The 21,027-nt window shown below is 37.3% G+C and overlaps 1 protein-coding gene across 2 annotated transcripts; it reads left to right on the top strand.

Moving 5' to 3' along the window:
• Window positions 1–554: 554 nt before the first annotated feature.
• MED6 (mediator complex subunit 6) lies at window positions 555–21,027 on the top strand. Of its 2 annotated transcripts, XM_045823591.1 has the most exons (8): window positions 555–627; window positions 3,819–3,978; window positions 5,731–5,822; window positions 7,734–7,816; window positions 8,118–8,226; window positions 10,204–10,319; window positions 19,976–20,003; window positions 20,613–21,027. In XM_045823591.1, the coding sequence occupies exons 1-8, from the start codon at window positions 606–608 to the stop codon at window positions 20,741–20,743; spliced, it is 741 nt and encodes a 246-aa protein (XP_045679547.1). In that variant the 5' UTR covers window positions 555–605; the 3' UTR covers window positions 20,744–21,027. The 2 variants fall into 2 exon arrangements, with proteins under 2 accessions (XP_045679547.1, XP_045679548.1); XM_045823592.1 differs by lacking the exon at window positions 19,976–20,003.

Here is a 21,027-nt window from a genome sequence, read left to right as displayed (position 1 = left end):
AAGCTTCCTGAAAGCACAATCTACATCCAATGCCATTTCCCTTTACTCCTGAATATATACTCTCTTCTGGCATCTAGTGGGTAGAAGTCAGGTATGCTGCTAAACATCTTACAGTGCAAAGGACAGCTTCCCATACCTCCAGCAAAATAATTATTTGGCCCAAAATATCAGTAGTGAAAGGCTGAGGAACCCTAGTGTATAGAATGTTCTGCAGACAGACCATGCACAACATGGACATGTTTAAAGCTAAATCATTACCTTTTTATTTTTACCTACTCTCTTGTTACTTGTTATTCCTAATCTGATTAATGGCACTTAGTTTTATAAATCAGTATCTCGGTAATAATTTTTTTATTTCCTCATTAAGCCCCGCCCCTCTCCACCTTCCAGCCCCGCCTCTCTCCGCCTCACAGTCCCGCCTCTCTTCCCACCCCGCCCCCACTTTCCCAGCCCCGCCCATCGCCACCTCGCCCCTCCTTCCCACGCCTCGCTCCACCTTCAAGCCCCGCCTCGCTTCCCTTAGATCAGCAACCCGCTGCTTCCGTCGCCAAAGTTGTTACGTTTTCTCTGCGCCGGAAAAGGAGCTCGCGAATACTTTTGGAGTTATGGCGGCGGTGGATATCCGAGGTAACCTGTGCTGTTAGCCTTTGTTTCTTGATTGTCTGGGGTCTGGTTTGGGGCTTTATAATTCGCGGGGGCATTTGTGATATCTCTAAGCTTTTTTTCTATGGACCACCCAGGGCTTTAGTCTGGCGAAAAGTTGCCTAGTGTTTCCCAGTTTCTCTGGGGTGTGTTAGAAGTGTCGAAACGCAGGGACTGGAAAAAGCTCTGGGCTTTGAGCCTTCAAACCTGCAGTATTGTTTTACACATATATTTCCACAGTAAATATTGACGCTGTTATCTCCCGGTGAAGGAATGGCCTTTGAGCCTAGTGGAAGGTGGGGCAATGAACTGACGGAATTTGGTTAATCTTTTGGGACTTGTCTTCGTGGTTGCTTTATTTCAGACCTCGCGCCCTTTTCGTCCCTGAGCGTGAATCCCTAAAATTTTCTTCTGTTTTATTTTTGATTCTGCAATACTTTCCATCGAACACCCAACAATTACCGAAGGTAGGGGTCGTTTTTTTTTCACAGCTGGACTGTAAAGGTACTCAAATATTTATTGAGTCAGTGAATAAATATATAGAGACTCGTTACCTTCACTCCTGCTTGATCTCAGCCTTAGGTCATACATTCTCTTCTCAGCTCGCGTACACACATCTGTGTCAGTGAATTTGAGGGAAAACGCCTAGTAGTTGTGCTCTGGGATTCCAAAGAGTGAACGGAAGGGAGATTAAAAAATAGCTGAACCCTGAGAACCTAGTACAGACCAGGTTCCTCCTGGGAGGAAGGGTTATGGAATTTCCCAGGAAAAATTAAGTGGTGTCAGAGGGCATCGGAGATTACCTTTATCTTTTACTGTGTGGTGATGTCTCCCACAAAACTTTCTACACTTGTGTGAAACTCTCAACGTAGATTTATTTCCATTTGAAACATTGTGGTACTTTTCTTAAAGTAAGTGTGAATTTTTGTACCTAGGTGCAAGCTGAGATTCAATCCTCACCTCCAGCAGATTAAAGAAAAAGGGCTTTCCTCAAAAGATTATAGTTTCCTCAAACTAGAATATGCTCCTAATCATTCTTTGTAGGATTGTCTTGTTTGTATATACTTGATTTTTTTCATTGATTTTGGGGAGAGAGGAAGAGGCAGAGACATCTATTTGTTTCACTTGTTGATGCATTCATTGGTTGATTCTTGTACGTGCCCTGACTGGGCATGGAACTGCAATCTCTGTGTATTGGGACAACACTCTGATCAACTGAGCTCCCTGGCCAGGGCTATATATCCTTGGGTTTTAAAGGAAAGTGTTTAAGATTCCTTTTTCTATATCAACCAGAGTGGAGTCTAGCAAACTTATTACAAATATATCCTCATTTTATAGTTATTCAAAATGTCCAGTGAACTTCAGCATTTCTGGGTAATAAGTTAGTTTTCCAGTGTCTAATTTTATCACTTGCTGATTGTTGGAGAAGTGTTTTGGGGCTATGTTAGCATAGTCCCTTGCTACTACATAAAAAGAAAGAAAGAAAGAAACCCTCAGTTCAGATTATTTTCAGATATTTAGCTTTCATAATGTTTTACTTCTTAGATTTTTTAGGGTCATTGCAAAGGCTCTGAGGTGAGAGCATGCCTGGTGTGTTAGAGGAGCTGTAAGGGGGCAGATATAGCTGAAACAGTGAGAACCGAGGTGGGGAGGAAATGAGGTCAGAAAGATAGTTGGTAACTTGCTCCGGATCTTCCAATGCATTGCCATTGCCTTCCACTGGGTCCCCATCATCTGATGCCCATATCTAATGACTGTCCATAATTGTTGGTAGGTAGGATCTTTACTAAACATTTATTTGTGTCTGCAGATTACTCTCTGTGGAAATGGTCTGTAATATTATAACAGTTTATTGCCAGTAACTTGTTATGACATCATACAGACATAGTTCCCACTATGTGAGTGAGAAAGAAACCTAAAATTGTCCTCTACAAATGCTTTTATGTAATCATTCGTACAGAAATGTATAACAAGGTTGCTTCAGGCAAAACTACTTTAATAACTGGGCTATAGTGCTTAAAGCTGAGAATAATGATTATCCTTAGTTGTTTTTCATGAGAAAATCTGTCTTTTTATTTGCTGGCTTGTTATATATTTGGTTATGGTATGATTCATTTATGATGAACCATCTTAATGGTTTGTACTGATTATTTGGTCATTAACATACTTTATTTGTTTCCTTGGTTTTTAATTTATACAATTACTTTTTCTTGCTTGATTCATTTTGTTCACAACTGCTTGTCACCTTGGGTTAGGTCTGACTTCTTCAAACATACCAGAAGCAGTTGCGGAATAGGAGAGGTTGAGGTTTCAATTCTTTCTTCAACCAGTACTATATAGGCATTCATGACTGACACCTAGTGGGATTTACTAGTCAGTGGTATGAAACATTGTTGCAGCAAGTGGCTAACAGAAGCTCATTAAAGGTACTTAGTTATTGTGTCTTTTTTTTCTTTGTGCATTTTGAAAATTTCAGATTTAATTCTATTCCAAAATGTGAAATTGTATGACTGTAATTGAAGGCATTCTGCTTCTCATTTGCCCTTTAACTTTTGCATCTTTATTATTTCATCCATAATAATCGCTTCTTACTTTATTTTTCTGTCCTTGATTGGGAGGTTTCAGACTGATTGTGTTTTCTTTGGCATGCATGTTGTCTGAAAACTTTTGAATTAGTTGCCAATATATAAAAACTTAGGATTTCCATTTTTTTGAAAGACTTCTCTAGATTTCATATCCTATCACTTCTCCACCTAATCAAATTATTCTCTAAACGTAATACACTTTTTTATGTCTTCCCACCTTTTCATATGTGTTCTCTCTACTTAGAGTTACTTTGCCTCTCTTTTTCTGGGATGAACTTCTGTTTAATCTTTAACATATAGTACTAAGACCCTCACCCCATGAAAAGTCATTCCAGTGTCCTCAGGTAAGATGTCCTGCACCCTCCACTGTGCTCTCATAGCACATTTATTCATGCTTTTATTGTAGAACTTATCATGTCAAGTTGTTGTCTTCTTGCATAGTTACCTCTTCTGTTAGACTGTAAGAGTATGTAAGTTAGGATACATGTTTTCCTTCCATTCATAGTGCCTACAACATTAGATCTGTAATATTTGTAGGGTTAGATTTTTTTCTCCTTTCTCATATTTTATTATTTTGTTTCTTTCCTATAGATAATCTGCTGGGAATTTCTTGGGTTGACAGTTCATGGATCCCTGCTCTGAACAGTGGAAATGTCCTGGATTACTTTTCAGAAAGAAGTAATCCCTTTTATGACAGAACATGTAATAACGAAGTGGTCAAAATGCAGAGACTAACATTAGAACACTTAAAGTAAGTTATTATAAGAAGGTAGCATCTTTGCCAACTAGAGGTTTTGCAGTGAACATTTCTTTCAAGCTCTGGATCATGAAGTACAGAGTAGAAGTTGTGGAAGAACTGGAGTTCCGTTTGGGTTTGTAAAAATTTTTGATGTGCAAAGGAATTAGTAGTAGTCATTTGTTGCTTAGGAAGTCTTCTGTGTGTAACTTCATATATTACTGTCCGATTAAAATATAGCTATGAGGTTTAGAGGTAGGTGTGATCAGTGATTTTAGCAATGCAGCTGTTATTCTCAACCTAGTATCTATAATAACTGTCTTCTCTACAGTTAATTTAATGTTTTTAGTAGGTCTGTAGTAGATTTATCTTTGTATGACAAATAAAGCAAATACAATTTTGGCCTTGGCTGGTGTGGCTCAGTGGATTGAGCGTGGGCCTGTGAACCAAAGGGTCACTGGTTTGATTCCTATTCAGGGGACATGCCCGGGTTGCAGCCAGGTCCTCAGTAGAGGGTATGGGAGGGGCAACCACACATTGATGTTTCTCTCCCTCTTTCTCCTTCCCTTCCTCTCCCTCTAAAAATAAATAACATTTAAAAAAAAGAATTATATAGAGAAAATACAATTTTATCCAAACAAATGCAAAGCAAGATTCTTCAGACTTAGAATGTTAAGAATTTATTACTGTTACAAAACTTTCTGAAACCACCATGTAATAAAGTGTTTTTTTACCTGTCAGTTAAACATCAGGGGAAATTCATAAAATTAAATTTCTGTGGTATTTAAAATTTTTTAAAAAATCCTTACCCAAAGATATGTTTATTGATTTTAGAGAGAGAGAGAGAGAGAGAGAGAGAAACATTTATCAGTTGCCTCCCCATACCTGTCCCAACCAGGGATCAAACCCACAATCTAGGTATGTTTCCTTACTCAGCATGAACCCACAGCCTTTTTGGTGTATGGGTTGATGCTCCAACCAACTGAGTCACCTGGCCAGGGCAAACTTCTATGGTATTTTAAATAGCTTTTGTTACAAGACAAATGTTTATAACTATTAAGAGAACTTATTGTTACTTATTTTTAAACATAATCTATCAGATCAAGAATGCAGTGGGGCAGGGATGAGGTTTTTGATGTTTGCTGGTGGGGTAAAATATATAGTTGACATATATAGTCAAGATATGAAGAGACTTCATGTATACTTTTATATTTTACATATATTTATAGATCTAAGGTCAGAAAGCATCGTGGTATTTTGGTTGCCTTTTTTGAAAAATGCTCTTCATTGTACTTTAATGATGAAAATTTAAGTTCATCATGAATTTTTGTAAAGAGATTTTGCTGTTTAAGAACCAAATCCCCTGGCTGGTGTAGCTCAGTGGATTGAGCGCGGGCTGGGAACCAAAGTGTCCCAGGTTCGATTCCCAGCCAGGGTACATGCCTGGGTTGCAGGCCATAACCCCCAGCAACTGCACATTGATGTTTCTCTCTCTCTCTCTCTCCCCCCTCCCTTCCCTCTCTAAAAATAAATAAATAAAATCTTAAACAAAAATAAAAAAAAAGAACCAAATCTTATGTTATCTGTATTTTACTACCTCAGAAAATAGCCAGATTTATTAAACAGCTAGTTTTTAATATCAAACATAGGCAGTTTTAATTCTACTTACAGTGTTGCTATTCTTTTATATAATAATCTGAATGTTCTACAGAATTGTTTGTAGAACATTCATAGATCTCTGGATGTCTGTGTTCTGTTTTCATTCAGTCAGATGGTTGGAGTAGAATACATCCTTTTACATGCTCAAGAGCCCATTCTTTTTATCATTCGGAAGCAACAGCGGCAGTCTCCTACCCAAGGTAAAATGTGTAAACTTCAGGCATTGTTTTCTTCTTAAAATACCATGACTTATTTACTTTCTGAGCCATGTGGTTATTTTGTGTTTTTTTTTTTATTGGGTTGTCTTTTGGGGTTCCCCAAGAGAACATACGTGTTCAGTGCTTTACTAGGAGGACTCAGCAGACTCAGCATATAGTCAGTCACATGCACGATTTGTTATGGCCACACAGGCAGGATACACAGCCAGATCAGTAAGGGAAAAAGCCTTTATCAAGTGGGATTGGTAGGAATCAATGTGTAAGCTTCTTATACTTTCCCTCCTGTGAGGGGGCTATACCTCGTACACCTGCCAGCAGTGAAATGCAGCTCCACATGTATATGTCTGCTCAGGGAGGTCCGTTTCAGACTCTTAAGTGCAGAGTTTTTATTGAGGGCTAATCATGTAGACATCCTCTGCCTACTAAAATTCCATACCCTTAGTAGGAAATCAGGTTTCCCTATAATCATATTGTTTGTGCAAATTGTCTAGGAAGACTGGTGCACCTGGCATAGCTTTATCACTTAGGAAATGTTTCAAAAGCCAAGTTTCACTGGTTACATGTTTGAACACCACGGGTCTTCCAGCATGCCCAAGGATAATTCTGCAAGCACTTACAGAGCAACTCTCTGTTTGGAAGCCACCTTTTCCTGTGAGCACAGTCATTGGGCTTCCAACTGACCCTCGAGTATCCCAAGTAACCTTTCTTTTCATAGTCATGGAATCTTAATTCTGTTACAGAATACATGGTAGGTACAATTGTACCAAATTCATAGAAGGTCAGTTGAAAATTTTCATTGACACATTCAACCAAAAGTCCTACCAGGGTTATATTTCCAAAAACAAACCGGCCCTGGAAATCAAAGTGAAGAGTATAGAATTTGGGTTTGATTTTTTTAAGGTTTTTTTTTTAATCTATACCCAAAGGTATGTTTATTGATTTGAGAGAGAGAGAGAAACTTCAGTTGATTGCCTCCTGTTGCTGCTCTGACTGGGAATCGAACCTATGACCTTTTGATATACAGGACAACACTTCAACCAACTGAGCCCCAGCCAGGGCCAAATTTGATTTTAAATCAAAAACTCACCTATTTCCAGAAATGACCATCTTCATCTCTTAATTAGGTACCCTCATGAAGACATTTAGTAACAACTCTGATATTATCTGATTCCAGAGAATGACTTGTTAAGGAAGTTGTGGTTCCAGAGTCAGGAATTGAAATTAACTGTAAAAATCTAGAGTTTCTACCTAGAGAAAAAGAGAAACTTAGAACAAAGGCAAGACCAGAGACAGGATTTCTATGATGAGAGGGTTCAAGGTATAGAAGCTATACAAGGTGGCACCAGCCTCAGTAGCAGCTGTTTTTCTCCTTAGGACCCAGAACTGGGGCACAGAGGCAAGTTCAAAGTGTGACCGACCCACAGCAGCATTGGATCACATAGGAACTTGTTAAAGATGTGCTGTGCCTACTGAGTAAGAATGTGATTTTTAACAAGATATGCAAGTGACTCTAGGACACGAGTTGGCAGACTCTTTCTCTGAAGGTCCACAGAATAGATTTTTTTAGACTTTGTGGGCGTCATGGTCTCTGTGACAATTGCTTAACTGCTGCCATAGCAGCTGTAGATAATAACGAGTGGGTGTGGCTGTTTGATTATAATGGGAATTGCCAGGCCTTGCCTTAAGTTTTAATATGGGAACATACCAAATTTTAGTCGTTTTTTTTTTTTAATGGAAATCTATTTAGTAACAAAAATGGGAATTTCCAGGCCCTGCCTTAAGTTTTAATATGGGAACGTGTCAAATTTTAGTCATTTTTTTTTAATGGAAATCTATTTAGTAACTGGTGTATATAGCTGTATTCATAAACATTTTTTTCTCCTACCGCTTTAGTTATCCCACTGGCTGATTACTATATCATTGCTGGAGTGATCTATCAGGCACCAGACTTAGGATCAGTTATAAACTCTAGAGTGGTAAGTATCTTCACATTTAAACACTGAAGAAAACTTTTACTCAAGCTACCTTGCTTTCAGGAACAAAGAGGAGGTCTTCTCCCTTGTGTAAGTTGGTATAAAGTGTTGAGTTTTAGAATGTTTTGAGTGTTGTTACTGTGGGCCAATTCTGTATTAAAAGTATATACCATAGCCCACTATGTAGAGATTCAGGTTCTGAAAACTGGAAAATTGCTGTCTTTACAAATGTAATATTTTGAATTTACTTTGGAAATTTTGGTTAATCTAATGAGAAATTCAGAAACTTTTTTTTTTTTACAAGCTTACTGCGGTGCACGGCATTCAGTCAGCTTTCGATGAAGCTATGTCATACTGTCGATACCATCCTTCCAAAGGGTATTGGTGGCACTTCAAAGATCATGAAGAGCAAGGTAGGTAGAACACCTGGACCCTCCGAAAACATTTTTTGGTACTCTAAAAGAATGAAGCTGGTTTTGTTAGGAAAATGGCTGTTGATGATTTCTAGGTCTGTTTTACTTCTCCCTAGGAAGATTCTTCATAGGATGATGATATTGTCACAGCTATAATTTATATAAATAGATGTGATAATAGCTTTCTCCTAGGAACAGATGTAAATTTTAATGTTAGGTAAGTGGTATTCTTTGATAAGTGGGTTCGAGGTTTTTAAATATTTGGAACATGCAGAGAAAATCAGTGATGAGGAATGAGTAATGATGATATTTCTTGCTTATGTAACTGTTGAGTCATCTGGAAATTTGGAACCTGAATCCCCCCAGTCTTTTTTTTAATCCTCACCCAAGGACATATTTCCACTGATTTTTATTTTTACTTTTTTAAAGATTTTATTTATTTTCAGAGAGAGGGAAAGGGAGGGTGAAAGAGAGGAGAGAAACATTGATATGTGAGAGATACATTGATTGGTTGCCTCTCGCACGCCCTGCTAACTGGGGACCTAGCCTGCAACCCCAGCATGTGCCCTGACTGGGAATTGAACTGGTGGCCCTTCGGTTTGCAGGCCAGTGCTCAATCCACTGAGCCACACTAATCAAGGCTCCATTGATTTTTAGAGAAACATCGATTGGTTGCCTCCTGTACATCGGTTGGTGCTCCAACTGGGGATCGAACCCTCAATTTAGGCATGTGCTCTGACTGGGAGTCAAATTAGCAACTTTTTGGTGCATGATGCTCCAACCAACTGAGCCACGTGGGTAGGGCTGAATCTGCCCCCCTACCCCGCCACTCATTTTAAAAGTAGGAGAGATACTCTTAGAGACTTATCCCCAGGTGATCAGTCTGTTTTCTGATCTTGCCATTTTATTATCTGTGGTGATGCCAGAACGCCTAGTTTCCATAGCTGCTAATCTGCTATTTATTCTACACCTTATTTTACCAATACTTTTGGAAATGTGTGTATAGCAGTATACCTATAGTCTGTATTTCCTTCTCTGAGAAATAGCAATTCAGAATAAATTACTAATGGGAAAGTAACCTTTAAATAGAATGCAGACTTATATGAATGGTTGGTCTCTCAGATACAGTTATATTTATTCTTAATAGTTGCAGGCTGAACATTATGTAGGAAAGTTTGCATCAGTTAAATAAACTTCTCCTAAGAGCTCTTTGCTCCTAGCTTAATGAAATGTTTGGAGTAAAACTTACCTGGAGCCCTTCATTTAAAGATAGTCTCCCAGTACATCCTACGCCCAGGGAAATTCCACATATCATTAATTTAAGAATTTCTCTTGTAAGTTCTTTTTTTTCCTCTTGTCTTGAGGATCTTCTGTTGTTTGGTTTGTCCTATTTTTTTTTTCAGTGAATTATAATCTTCATAATTGAGGTTGGTAACTTGGGGAATTTGTGAAAGTTGCATTTTCCATTTGCACCTGTAAGGTTTCATGGGAAAAGACCATTTAATACACTTAAAATATATACAAGATAATTTCAGACAAATAATTTGGATTGTGATTTTGATAATTATTGAAAACATTACCCTTCAAATTCTTTCCAAGTCTATCCATGCTTATATACTAAAACTAAAGTATCTTTTTTAAAAAATGTATTTTCAGTTATAGTTTACATTCAATATTATTTTGTATTAGTTTTAGAAGTACAGCATAGTGGTTAGACAGTCATATACTTTACAAAGTTAAAACTAAAGTATCTTGAAAAGACATCAGCTTTTTAAATGTTAGAATGTTAACTTCATGTAAGAGGGAGAGTTAGAACACTTCTTTGTATACTCTCTGTTTAATTTATTGCAGTATTACTTTTGAACTAGCAGTCATTAAAAATAATGAAGTTTGAGTATATTTATGCTGGACAAAGATTTATAAAATATAAAACATCAAAATAGGCAGTGTTTTGATTTGGACTTCATATTTTAATAGATAAAGTCAAACCTAAAACCAAAAGGAAAGAAGAACCAAGCTCTATTTTCCAGAGGCAACGTGTGGATGCCTTACTCCTAGACCTGAGACAAAAGTTTCCACCCAAATTTGTGCAGGTAATGAGGACATATGTGATTATTTTGATTTGACATTGTTTTTTGGTGTATTTATTTTTATTTACTTTAAAGTTTTATTGATTTTTAGAGAGAGAGAGAGAAATATTGGTTTGTAGTTTCACGTATTTATGGATTTATTGGTTGATTCTTGTATGTGCCCTGACTGGAGATCAGATCTGCAACCTTGGTGTAGTGGGATGACTCTCTAATCAACTGAACCACCCGACCAGGGCCTGGCATATTTATTCTCAATTGAGAACTGTTTCAGATGTGACCTAAAAATACTGATTTTCCTCATTAGTTAAAAAATGATCTCTGAATCAAAGGAGAGATTTTGAAGGACTTAATGGGGAAAATGGGTAAAGGGAATGGAATTAATATGCCCTCCTCCCAGGGGAAATTCTGTATGTCATTAATTTCACTGTTCTGTGCTGTCGAGTTTAATTCCTCACTGAATCTTAACAACCTATTAGGACTACATATAGACAATATTCTCATTCAAAAGATTGCCAAAAGTGTCATAAATGGTAGCAAAAATAGAATTTGAAACTCATGCTGTTTCTACTCTGTATACTCATTTCCAGCCTGATATAGTGGATATTTTAAGTCCTTAAATGAGAACAGTTAAAACTTTTGTAACCAAAAAAAAAAAAAAACCCAAAAACCCAAAACAAAAAGGAACATTTGAGGCATAAAGTTAGGCATGATAAATGGAGGAGACAGGAGTAATTGTAAGAGGTACATCACCTTGGTGTTTAAGTTATAGGAATTCCATGTTATTTTGGGAGTTTCAACAGCAGTAGCAAACCCACCTGCCATTCTACTGAATGAGCTGTTGAAGTGAAGTAGCTATGAGATGGAATATGTGAACATGTCATTCTCATAGTTAATCTCAGTTCTTATGGTGCCTTTACAGGGCTATATGTACACAAGGTTATATATACTGTTTTTTGTGTGTGTGGGGACCTAATTAAGAGATTTTGAGGGTAATTTTAGATTAAATGAGATTTTTCACATCATGTATGGGAGATACCCTGTCCCTCGGAGCTCTCCCGGCTGCCGTGGATAAGAACAAATCGTCCTGGACACAACCTTGTTCCCACGAGGAAGCGGGTGGCAATTCCCTCTACTGGAGAATGCCCCAAACCTTTCTCCCAAACAGCTTTTACTGGGAATGGTATGTGTAGGTGTACACAGCATACATGCATAGCTCATCAGTCAATGTCAAAAGGCTATAGTCATACAAAAACAGGTATTATCTATAGATAACAATTGAAAGAACACAGAGATCTGTCTGCCATAGGTCAGGGTCTGTTAGTCATTCTGATGCCAGAGGGTCTTTAAGACATGTTTCATGAGATAAGGGGTTTACTCCTTATGCCTTGAACTTAAACACATGGTTTGTATTGGCAGGGCTATGCTGGACAGAGCAAACTTCAAAGGATACAATGTACATTTCAGGCCTGATTCCCATGGGAACCGTAGGTGTTAGAGTTGAGTCATCTGCCACCTGCTTTACCAGGTTTTCTAGGGAGACTTACTAGCCCCTTTCTGAGCCTGCTGTTGTGAGGCTGCAATCCCTGAAACCATGCAGAGTGGTCCCCGATACCACGAGATGACTTCAGAACACCCCCCACCCCCTGCTCCCTTTCCTGACTTTACCCTAGGAGAGACATGTGCTATTGGAATGGTTATGTGGTGGGGAGGGAACAGGACACAGCTGGATCAGGACAGGAAAGCCAGTTTCCTTCACAAGCCAGGAAAGGACAGAGAAATCTCATGATGACACTTGAAGATGAAACAGTGTCTGATGAATAAATGAATTACAGCTGTGTGTAGGGTGATGCGTAACCACTACAGAGTGTAAATGGTTAGGTATGGTTGACCATTCACTCAGTGAGTACTCAGTATATACCAGGAAGGCCAGGGGAAGAACACCTAGACCTACCCAGTACAGCAGCCGTCAGGCACACGTGACCAATGAGCACTTGAAACGCAGCCAGTCCACAACTCATTTTACACGTGAGTTGTGACATGTGTAAACTACAGACTGGGATCAAAGGCTTGATACTTAAAAAAAGGTAAAATACTTTATTAAAATTTAAAATATTGATTGTATGTTGAAATAATATTTCAGATATATTTGGTGTAAAATATAAAATTCACCTGTTTGTGAAAATATGACTACTGGGAAATTTTAAATTACATATGTAACTTGTAATTGTGGCTCATGTTATATTTCTTTTACATAATGTTGATCTAGAAAATGGGAATAGAGCATGTAAAACTGGAAATATAAGTGTTAATGAGAACAAATAAATACACAGAAACCAAAGTCCTTCGTTTTTTTCTCCCTAGTTCCTTGAGGTGTAAGGTTAGATTATTTGAGAACTTTTTCTTTTTAGTATTGGCACTTAGCACTATCAGCTTCTCTCCTAGTATTATTTTTGCTGCATTCCATAAATTTTGGTATGTTGTGTTTTCATTTTCATTTCTCTTCAGATAATTTCTTATTTCCCTTATGATTTCTTTTTTAGCCCATTGGTTCAGGAGTATGTTGTTTAATTTCCACATATGATTTAGTAGCAGGAAGGACATAGTAAAGATTAAAAATAAGTGAAATAGAGACTAGAAAAACAATAGAAAAAATCAGTGAAACTGAGAATTGGTGTTTTTTTTTTAATTCTTTTTAAGAGTTGGTATTTTTTAAAAGGAAACAAACTTAACAGATTTTCAGCTAGACAAAAAAAGAAGACTCAAATTAGTAAAATTAGGAATGGAAGAGGAAACATTACAACTGGTGTCACAGAAACAAAAAGATCATAAAAGATTAGACTACTATAAGTAATTATATGCCAACAAATTGAATAACCTAGAAGAAATTCCTAGAAACATGCAGTCCACCAAGACTGAGTCATGAGGAAATAAAAACTCAGAACAGACCAAGAATGAATATCAGTAATCATAACCTCAACAAACGAAAGTCTAGCACCAGATGACTTCACAAGTGAATTCTACCAAATGTTTAAAGAGAATGCCAATTCTTCCAGACTCTTCAGTAAAAAAACTGAAGAGGTAGGAACACTTTCAAGTTCATTTTATGAGGCCAACATTATTCTAATGTCAGAGACAAAGATATGACAGGAAAACTACAGTCCAGTGTCCCTCATGAACATAGTTGTAAATATCCTTACTGAAATACTAGCAAACTAAATCCAGCAACACACTAAAAGGATCATGCACATGATCAAGTGGGATTTATCCCTGAGATGCAAGGATGGTTTAATACACTAAAATAAATCAATATGATATACCACATTATCAGAGTAAAGGATAAAAATCACATGACAATCTCAATAAATGCAGAAAAGACATTTGAAAATCTTTTGTTATAAAAATGCTCAACAAAATGGGTGTTAAAGGAATGTGCCTGTACATAAAAAAGGCTGTATGTGAGAGACCCACAGCTATTACATTCAGTGGTGAAAAACAAAACTTTTTCTCTCAGATCAGGAACGAGACATACTTACCCTTCATACTTCTTTTCAACATCATACTGGGAGTCCTAGCCAGAGAAATTAGGCAAGAAAAAGAAATAAAAGGTATCCAATTGGGAAAGAAGTAAAATTGTCTCTTATTGCAGATGACATGATCTTAAACATAGCAAAGCCTGAAGACTTCACTGAAAATCTGTAAGAACTAATCAATGATTCCAGTAAAGTTGCTGGATATGAAATAGGTTGCATTTCTATGTACTAACAGTTCACTGTCTGAAAAGGATATTAAGAAAACAATCCTGTTTACAATAACATTAAAAAAAACCCCTTAGGGTTGAACTCTTTGTTTCCAGCTTTATTGATACAGTTGCCGTGCCGTCTAGCACTGTGTAAGTTTAGGGCGTACAGTGTACTGATTTGGTGCACTTATGTGTGCAGAATGATTACTACCACAGTGTTAGCGGACACCATCATGTCACATAAATACCATTTCTTTTTTGTGGTGAAATCATTTAAGATTTACTTTAAGCAACTTTCAAGTATGTAAGACAGTATTATTAACTATAATCACCATGTTACACATTAGATCCCCAGAACTTAATTCATTTTGTAACTGCAAATTTGTACTCTTTGACCAACATCTCCCCATGTCCCTTGCCCCCACCCCCACCACTGGTGCCCACCACTTTATCTCTGTGTGTATGATTGGTCTCTTTAGATTACACATATAAGTGACATTTTAATAGTATTTGTCTTTTGCTGTCTGACTTAATTTCACTTAGCTTAATACCTTCAAGGTTAGCCCTTTTTTCCCCAAAGGGAAGATTTTCTTTTAATGGCTGAAAAATGTTTCATCTTCTTTATCCATTAATTTGTTGGTGGACAAGTAGATTGCTGCTTTATCTTGGCTGTTGTGAATAATGCTGCAATAAACATGGGAATGCACATATCTCATTGAGATCCTGTTTTCATTTCTTTTCAGTATATATCCAGAAGGGGGATTGCTGGCTCATTGGTAGTTCTATTTTAAGTTATTTTAGGAACATTCACACTGTTTTCCCTAATGGTTGTAACAGTTTACATTCTTACCAGCAATGCACAAAGGTTCTCTTTTCTCCGCATCCTCACCAGTACTTATACACCAACACTTATATATTGTCTTTTTTATGATAGCTGTACTAACAGGTGTGATGTGATTATCTCAAATATTTTCTCCAATTTGGTAGGTTGCCTTTAATTTGTTGATGGTTTCCTTTGCTCTGTGGAAGATTTTTAGTTTGATGTAGTCCCTCTACTTTATTTTTGCCTTTGAAGCATTTACTTTTGGTGTCAAATTCAAGAAATCATCCCTAAGACTGATATTAAGGAACTTACTACCACCTATGTTTTCTTCTAAGAAAGTTTTAGATTTAGATCTTATGTCAGGAATTTAATCCATTTTGAGTTGACTTTTGTGTATTGTGTTAAATAGTGGTTCAGTTTCACTGTTTTGCATGTGGCTGTCCAGTGTTTATAGCATCATTTGTTGAGGATACTGTCCTGTCATCGTTGTATACTCTTGGCCCTTTGTTGTAAATTAATTGACTCTATATGTGTGACTTTATTTCTGGGCTCTGTGTTCTGTTCCATTGGTATATGCCTTTTTATGCCAATACTGTGCTGTTTTGGTTACTATAGCTTTGTAATGTAGTTTGAAACCTGAGATATCTACATGCTTATCTGTATTGCAACATTAATCACTATAGCCAAGGTGTGGAAACAACCCAAATGTCCATTAAGAGATGAGTGGAGAGCACTGGTTAGGTGGCTCAGTTGGTTGGAGCATCATCCCATACACTAAAATGTTACAGGTTCAATTCCCAGTCAGGGCACATACCTAAGTTGTGGTTTTGATCCCTGGTCGGGGCATGTATGGGAGGTAACAATCGATGTTTCTCTCTGTCTCTCTTTCTCAATATCCTCAGGTAAGAATTAAAAAAAAAAAAAGAGAGAGAGGTGAATGTAGAAAGAAACTGGTGTATATATATGGTTGATATTAATTCAGCCTTTATAAAAGAAGGAATACCTTTTGCAGCATCCTGGATGGACCTGGACTATATTATGCTAATTGAAATAAGTCAGTCACAGAAGGATGTATAGATGCTGTATGATTTCAGTTACATGAAGTATCTAAGATAGTGAAACTTATACATGCAGAAAATTTTATGGTGGTTGCTGGAGGATGGAGGAAGGGGGGAAATGTTAATTGGATATAAAGTTACAGTTAGACAACATGAATAAGTTCTGGAGGTCTGCTATACAAAATGATGCCTATAGTTAACACTGTGATGTCATCCTTAAAAACTTGGTACGAGTGTAGATGTCTTATAGAGTGGAGTTCTTAGCACACACAAAAATCCCAAAGGAACATAAGGAATCTTTTGGAGGTGATGAATATGTTTATTACCTTAATTGTGCTGGTGGTATCATAGGTATATATGTATGTCTAAACTCATCAAATTGGATACATGAAATATGTGCAGTTTTTGTATATCAGTTATACTTCTATATACCTGTAAAAAAAAATCAGCAAGTACTCTGACTATGAGACATAAAAGATGGGTTAAGGTCAGGTTAAGAAGGATTGATTGTATAGGCTTTCTAAAGGAGTTTGTGGTTAATACTGTAGTCCAGTGCTTGCTACCTTAAACCTATGACCCATTAGTACTTCCATAAACATAACAGGTTTCTGAATTAAAAGTGCTTTGAAGTATTAAAATAATAACTATCATCATTAAGGGCAAACCAAAGCAGTAGTAATTTTTTTATAAATACATGAAGTATTTATTCAAAATACTAAAGTATTCTCTCCTTCATCTTCTAGACCCTAATCATTGACTAACTGAGAATTATTGATGATGGTGGTAGGGACCCAATAAATGTTTAAAGACCATTACAAGAGAGAAATTTAGTTAGTTTTGTGTTTTTTGGAAGATAACCCATAACAATGTAGAGGATGATTAGGAAAATGTGATGTTTGGAGTTAGGGACGATAGATTATGGAAAGTTTGAATTAATTCTGTGGCCAGAGAAAGAGAAGGGAGATTCAAAAGATGTTTCAGATTCAGGATTGCCTAATTTTGGTGGTTAAATTTGGAGAGATTGTCATTAAGGATGATTCTGAGGTTTCAGGCCAAGAATTAGATTTGATATGGATTATTAACCAAAATTTAGAATATGTGTAGGAAAAGAGACAGATTTTGGCTTAAATCTAGTTCCTAGAGGTTCTGTTTTCACTGACTAACCCCCAGAACATTCGGAGGCCTACCTCTGTGTCTGGATTCTGAGGTATTCCAGCTGAGCGACTTCTCCTTTTTTTATGGCCAGGGGCCCTGCTTCATCCCATGTGTGTGCTGTCCTGTCCTGGTGAGCTAAGCTGGACAGTTTTGAAAGCTCAGAGTTCTCTTGAATCTTAAAAAAACAAAACAAAACATGAACATTTTACCTTACAGAAAGTTATGGAAGTTTAAGATAATGTAGAAAAATAGAGAGAATAATTAATGGAACCCCCATATACCTATTACTCTGCTTCAGTAATTATCAAACGTACCCAATTTAATTTTATCTCTTCTTCCTTCATTCCTCTCAGTTGTTTTGAAGCAGGTTGCTGACTCTATATCATTTCAGTGAGGTTTTTTTTTACCTTTTCCTTTTAAAGGTTTAGCTGTAGACACACATAAAGTTGTCATTTTCCAGAACCCCACCTGTCTTTCAACCATCCAAGGGCCAAAAGCCAACTCCCAAAGAGAGAGCATGTTCAGCTCTGTCATAGAACTAGGAAAAAAGGATGGCTTCCTCTAGAATGGTTCCTCTAGAATAATTCCTTTGCTCCTTGTACCTAAAATGTTTCTCCTTGGATCTAGAAAAGAAAATAGATTCTTGGTCAACTTGAAATCTCTCCTATGAACTCCTGTTTACCTCTTGTATTTCCAAGAACTATTTGTAGCTCAGAACTTGCTCCTCTTTATCCATTGTATTTAACAGTTAAGCTTCTAGATCCTAGGAATGTTGCCCATTAGGGGGATGCTCAGGAGAGTATTGGAGGAGCCCTGACTGCTTTGAAGCTCCTTTTTCTATATTTTAATTCTTATTACCACTGACCGTCACACTAACTGTGATACAATGGGAGTTCAGGCCCGCAGAGCCTTTTATGATGAATGTCTTTTCAGTGCTGTTTTAGGAAGCTACTAGAACACTATAGACTGTTACTTCAGCAAGGTTTTTCCCAAGGTTACATGATTAAATTTTATCAGAAAGGCACCGCCATTCTACTTTGTCATCTCAAGCCACATCCTACTAGTTTGATAGTATTCACTAGGAAAGATTAGACAGTGCACATTGTGTTGATAATGACATTATTCCAATATCCAGATGTAGTTCAAATGGTTAGGTGCTAGCAGTATAAGAATACTTCCTCTCAGTTTCTCACTTCCTCAGTGCACGCCAAATATTTGCTTTCCTATTTTAAATTTAAAAAGATTTGTTGACGTATTTAAGCCTAAGATGTTCATAAGATATGTGATAAGGTGGCTGTGTTGGGGGTTTCTGTGACCTCCCCATATTTGGTGATTTGTGTAGAGGTCTCACAGTACTTACTGCAGTGACATAGTCAGGATATACAGCCAGTTACAGGGGAAACAATGTAAGTGGAGGCTTCCCTATACTCTCTCCTTCCCACCAGGGGTCACACAGAGTCTATTTCTTTCAACAATGACAATGCAGCAATATGTATGTGATAGTTCTTTCTAAGGAAGTCCATTAGAGACTTGATGCCTGTGTTTTTTTGGTAGGGCTGGGAAGAGGGTGTCATATATGTGCTGTATCTAAGAGCAGGTACTGAAATTCCACATTCCCTGCATAAACAGCATTATGTGTACAAACAATCTAGGTGCAGTAGCCACCATTATCAGTTAGGGAATGATGGGAATACTCCAGAAATCCAAGTTCCTAGTCCCCAGCCAAGGACCAGACTTGCAGGTTGGCCTTTCTAAGGAAAGCAGCCTCAGACCTTCTGTGTTAACCTTTCTGCACAATGGGTTGTAATACGGAGCTCAGTTTTGGTCTTATGAAGTGTAACAGTTCCCAGAACTTGCAGTTGGTGTGGGCTGGTAGGCACTTGGCAAGCATGAATCTGGCACATGTGATATCAGAAAATTTTGTAGTCTTTAGTTATAGGAATAGATAAGAAAGCCAAAGGAGGGCATCAAAAAGAAATTCAGAAAACAAAGGGAGACATTAACTTTGAAATGACAGAGATGACTTGAGATAGCAGAAGTATATAAAGGTGTTTTGTGTGTGTGTGTGTGTATGTATGCAAAGGTGTAACAAGTTCAAAGGAAGATAAATGGGAGGGAACTTGGGGCATTGAGTTTTTTCTTTTAACGTAAGAGGTAGAGTCATCAGCTGAGAGTGTGGGGTAAGTTGTGAGCCTTGCAGAGGAAGGAAGAGGAGGAAAGTGTTTTAAAGCATTTCACTTGAGTAATAGGGAAAGGGAGGCGACAGGATTCAATTAAGCAAAAGAACTGCTGTGCAGATTGAAAGATCTGACCTTTTCCTGACTCCTAGCACCCCGATCATTTTTTTTCTGCAGTTTGATTTTTAATAGTACACTCATCAGAAGTTCATAGAAAAGTGCCTTTCACCTCTATTTTCCACACCTGCCAACTTTAAAAGTCAGAGGGTTCATCCAAACTTTATTCTACTTTTTTTTATATAGCTCTTACTTCTAAGCAAGTAAGTCTCAAGAATTGAAAGGCTCTATTTTCCATTCTGTTATTCCTCTTCCATTGGATTCTACTTAGCTGATATGTATTTGTAAATCAGCGTAACCTGGATATGGAGGCAGAGGGCTTTATAGGTGTTGAAAGGTTATTTATGTTTGACTCTTTCGTTCTAGTTTTAGATTTGTCTTTTCTGACACAGGTGAATAAGAAGTAGAAAATAAATTTACTTTTTATGGTACATAGTTCCTCTTCATGAAATCATTTACAATGTAATTTGAATGAAGGTATGATTTTAATAAGAATTACGAAGTCAGGAAGAAAACTTTGCTAACCTGTTCTGTTTTTTTTCTACTTCTCCCCACTCCCTCTCCTTTGTTTTCTCTTTTTTGAATTATAGCAAAAGTCTGGAGAAAAGCCTGTCCCAGGTATGGTTTGTCTGGTAATCTTATTAAAATTGAAACAAGATCAAACAGCCTGTTTAACTCAGTGACAGCTATAGCTGTGAGATGAGCTGTTGTCACTTTGTTCTCCTAGATTCTCTCATTGTAGTTTGTTACTCCTAACCTTTGAGACTTGCTGAACTGCCAAAAGTTGGTGCTTTTGTGGTAGTGATAGTATCTAAAAGGTGAATCAGAGTGGGAAGAGTAGGAATTGAGGAGGTGTGAAAAGCCAAGCTGATTTGGGGTTTTGAGTTCAAATTTCAATGTGGAAAAAGTTCTGGTTCATCATTGAAAAGAGGTATTGAACCATCCATTGAACTGGGATGTAATAATTATGTATCTTGTTTATGTATAATGTCTCATTTAAAGTCATGGGTTTTTGGTCTAGTATCATATTTATTTGGTATCAGGTTTTTAGGTTTGTGAATAGATTCTTCCACATCTGCCTGATGAAACAGCTAAATTTAGAACTTGAGGTGAGGAATTCTAAATGAATTGGAAAGAGTCTGAACCATTCACATTAACTGTTGTCTAAATTGATCTCATCCATCCATTCTTTGCCCCCTCCAACAAATACCTGCTTTTCATGGGCAGTGGATCAGACAAAGAAAGAGGCAGAACCTACACCAGAAACTGTAAAATCTGAGGAGAAGGAGACCACGAAGAACATCCAACAGACTGTGAGCACCAAAGGCCCCCCTGAAAAACGAATGAGACTTCAGTGAGTATTGGACAAGAGAGAAGCTTCCAAGACTTATTGTCCATTATTATACCTCATTACTGTGAAAGGCTCTTGACTTAAAAGTTCTTTGTCACAACCCTTTCATTTGTATAGAATGTGCTTGTTCTTTAAAAAAGGATATAAGGACCCTTAAGCTTTTAAGATGGGTATTTGTGTCTTTTGTAACCTTTCCCCTACAGGACACTTGATCGTCTCCCTCACTCACATGTGTACTGACTGCTTTTTTGTGTTTAAAACCAAATAAAGATATTTGTCTAGATTACTTAA

This window comes from Phyllostomus hastatus, unplaced genomic scaffold (genome assembly GCF_019186645.2).
Source record: "Phyllostomus hastatus isolate PE091 unplaced genomic scaffold, TTU_PhHast_1.1 phas_scaffold_501, whole genome shotgun sequence".
NCBI lineage: Eukaryota > Metazoa > Chordata > Mammalia > Chiroptera > Phyllostomidae > Phyllostomus > Phyllostomus hastatus.
Note: the sequence above shows the minus strand (reverse complement) of the source record. Positions and strands in the feature narration are given on the sequence as shown.

Bases quoted from the DNA above. Each gene is read 5' to 3' on its own strand.
- MED6 (XM_045823591.1), top strand. From the start codon at position 606: ATGGCGGCGGTGGATATCCGAG. The intron at 7,817-8,117 runs GTAAGTATCTTC...TTTTTTTACAAG, and splicing joins CAGTTATAAACTCTAGAGTG to CTTACTGCGGTGCACGGCAT. The intron at 10,320-19,975 runs GTAATGAGGACA...TTTGAATTATAG, and splicing joins TTCCACCCAAATTTGTGCAG to CAAAAGTCTGGAGAAAAGCC.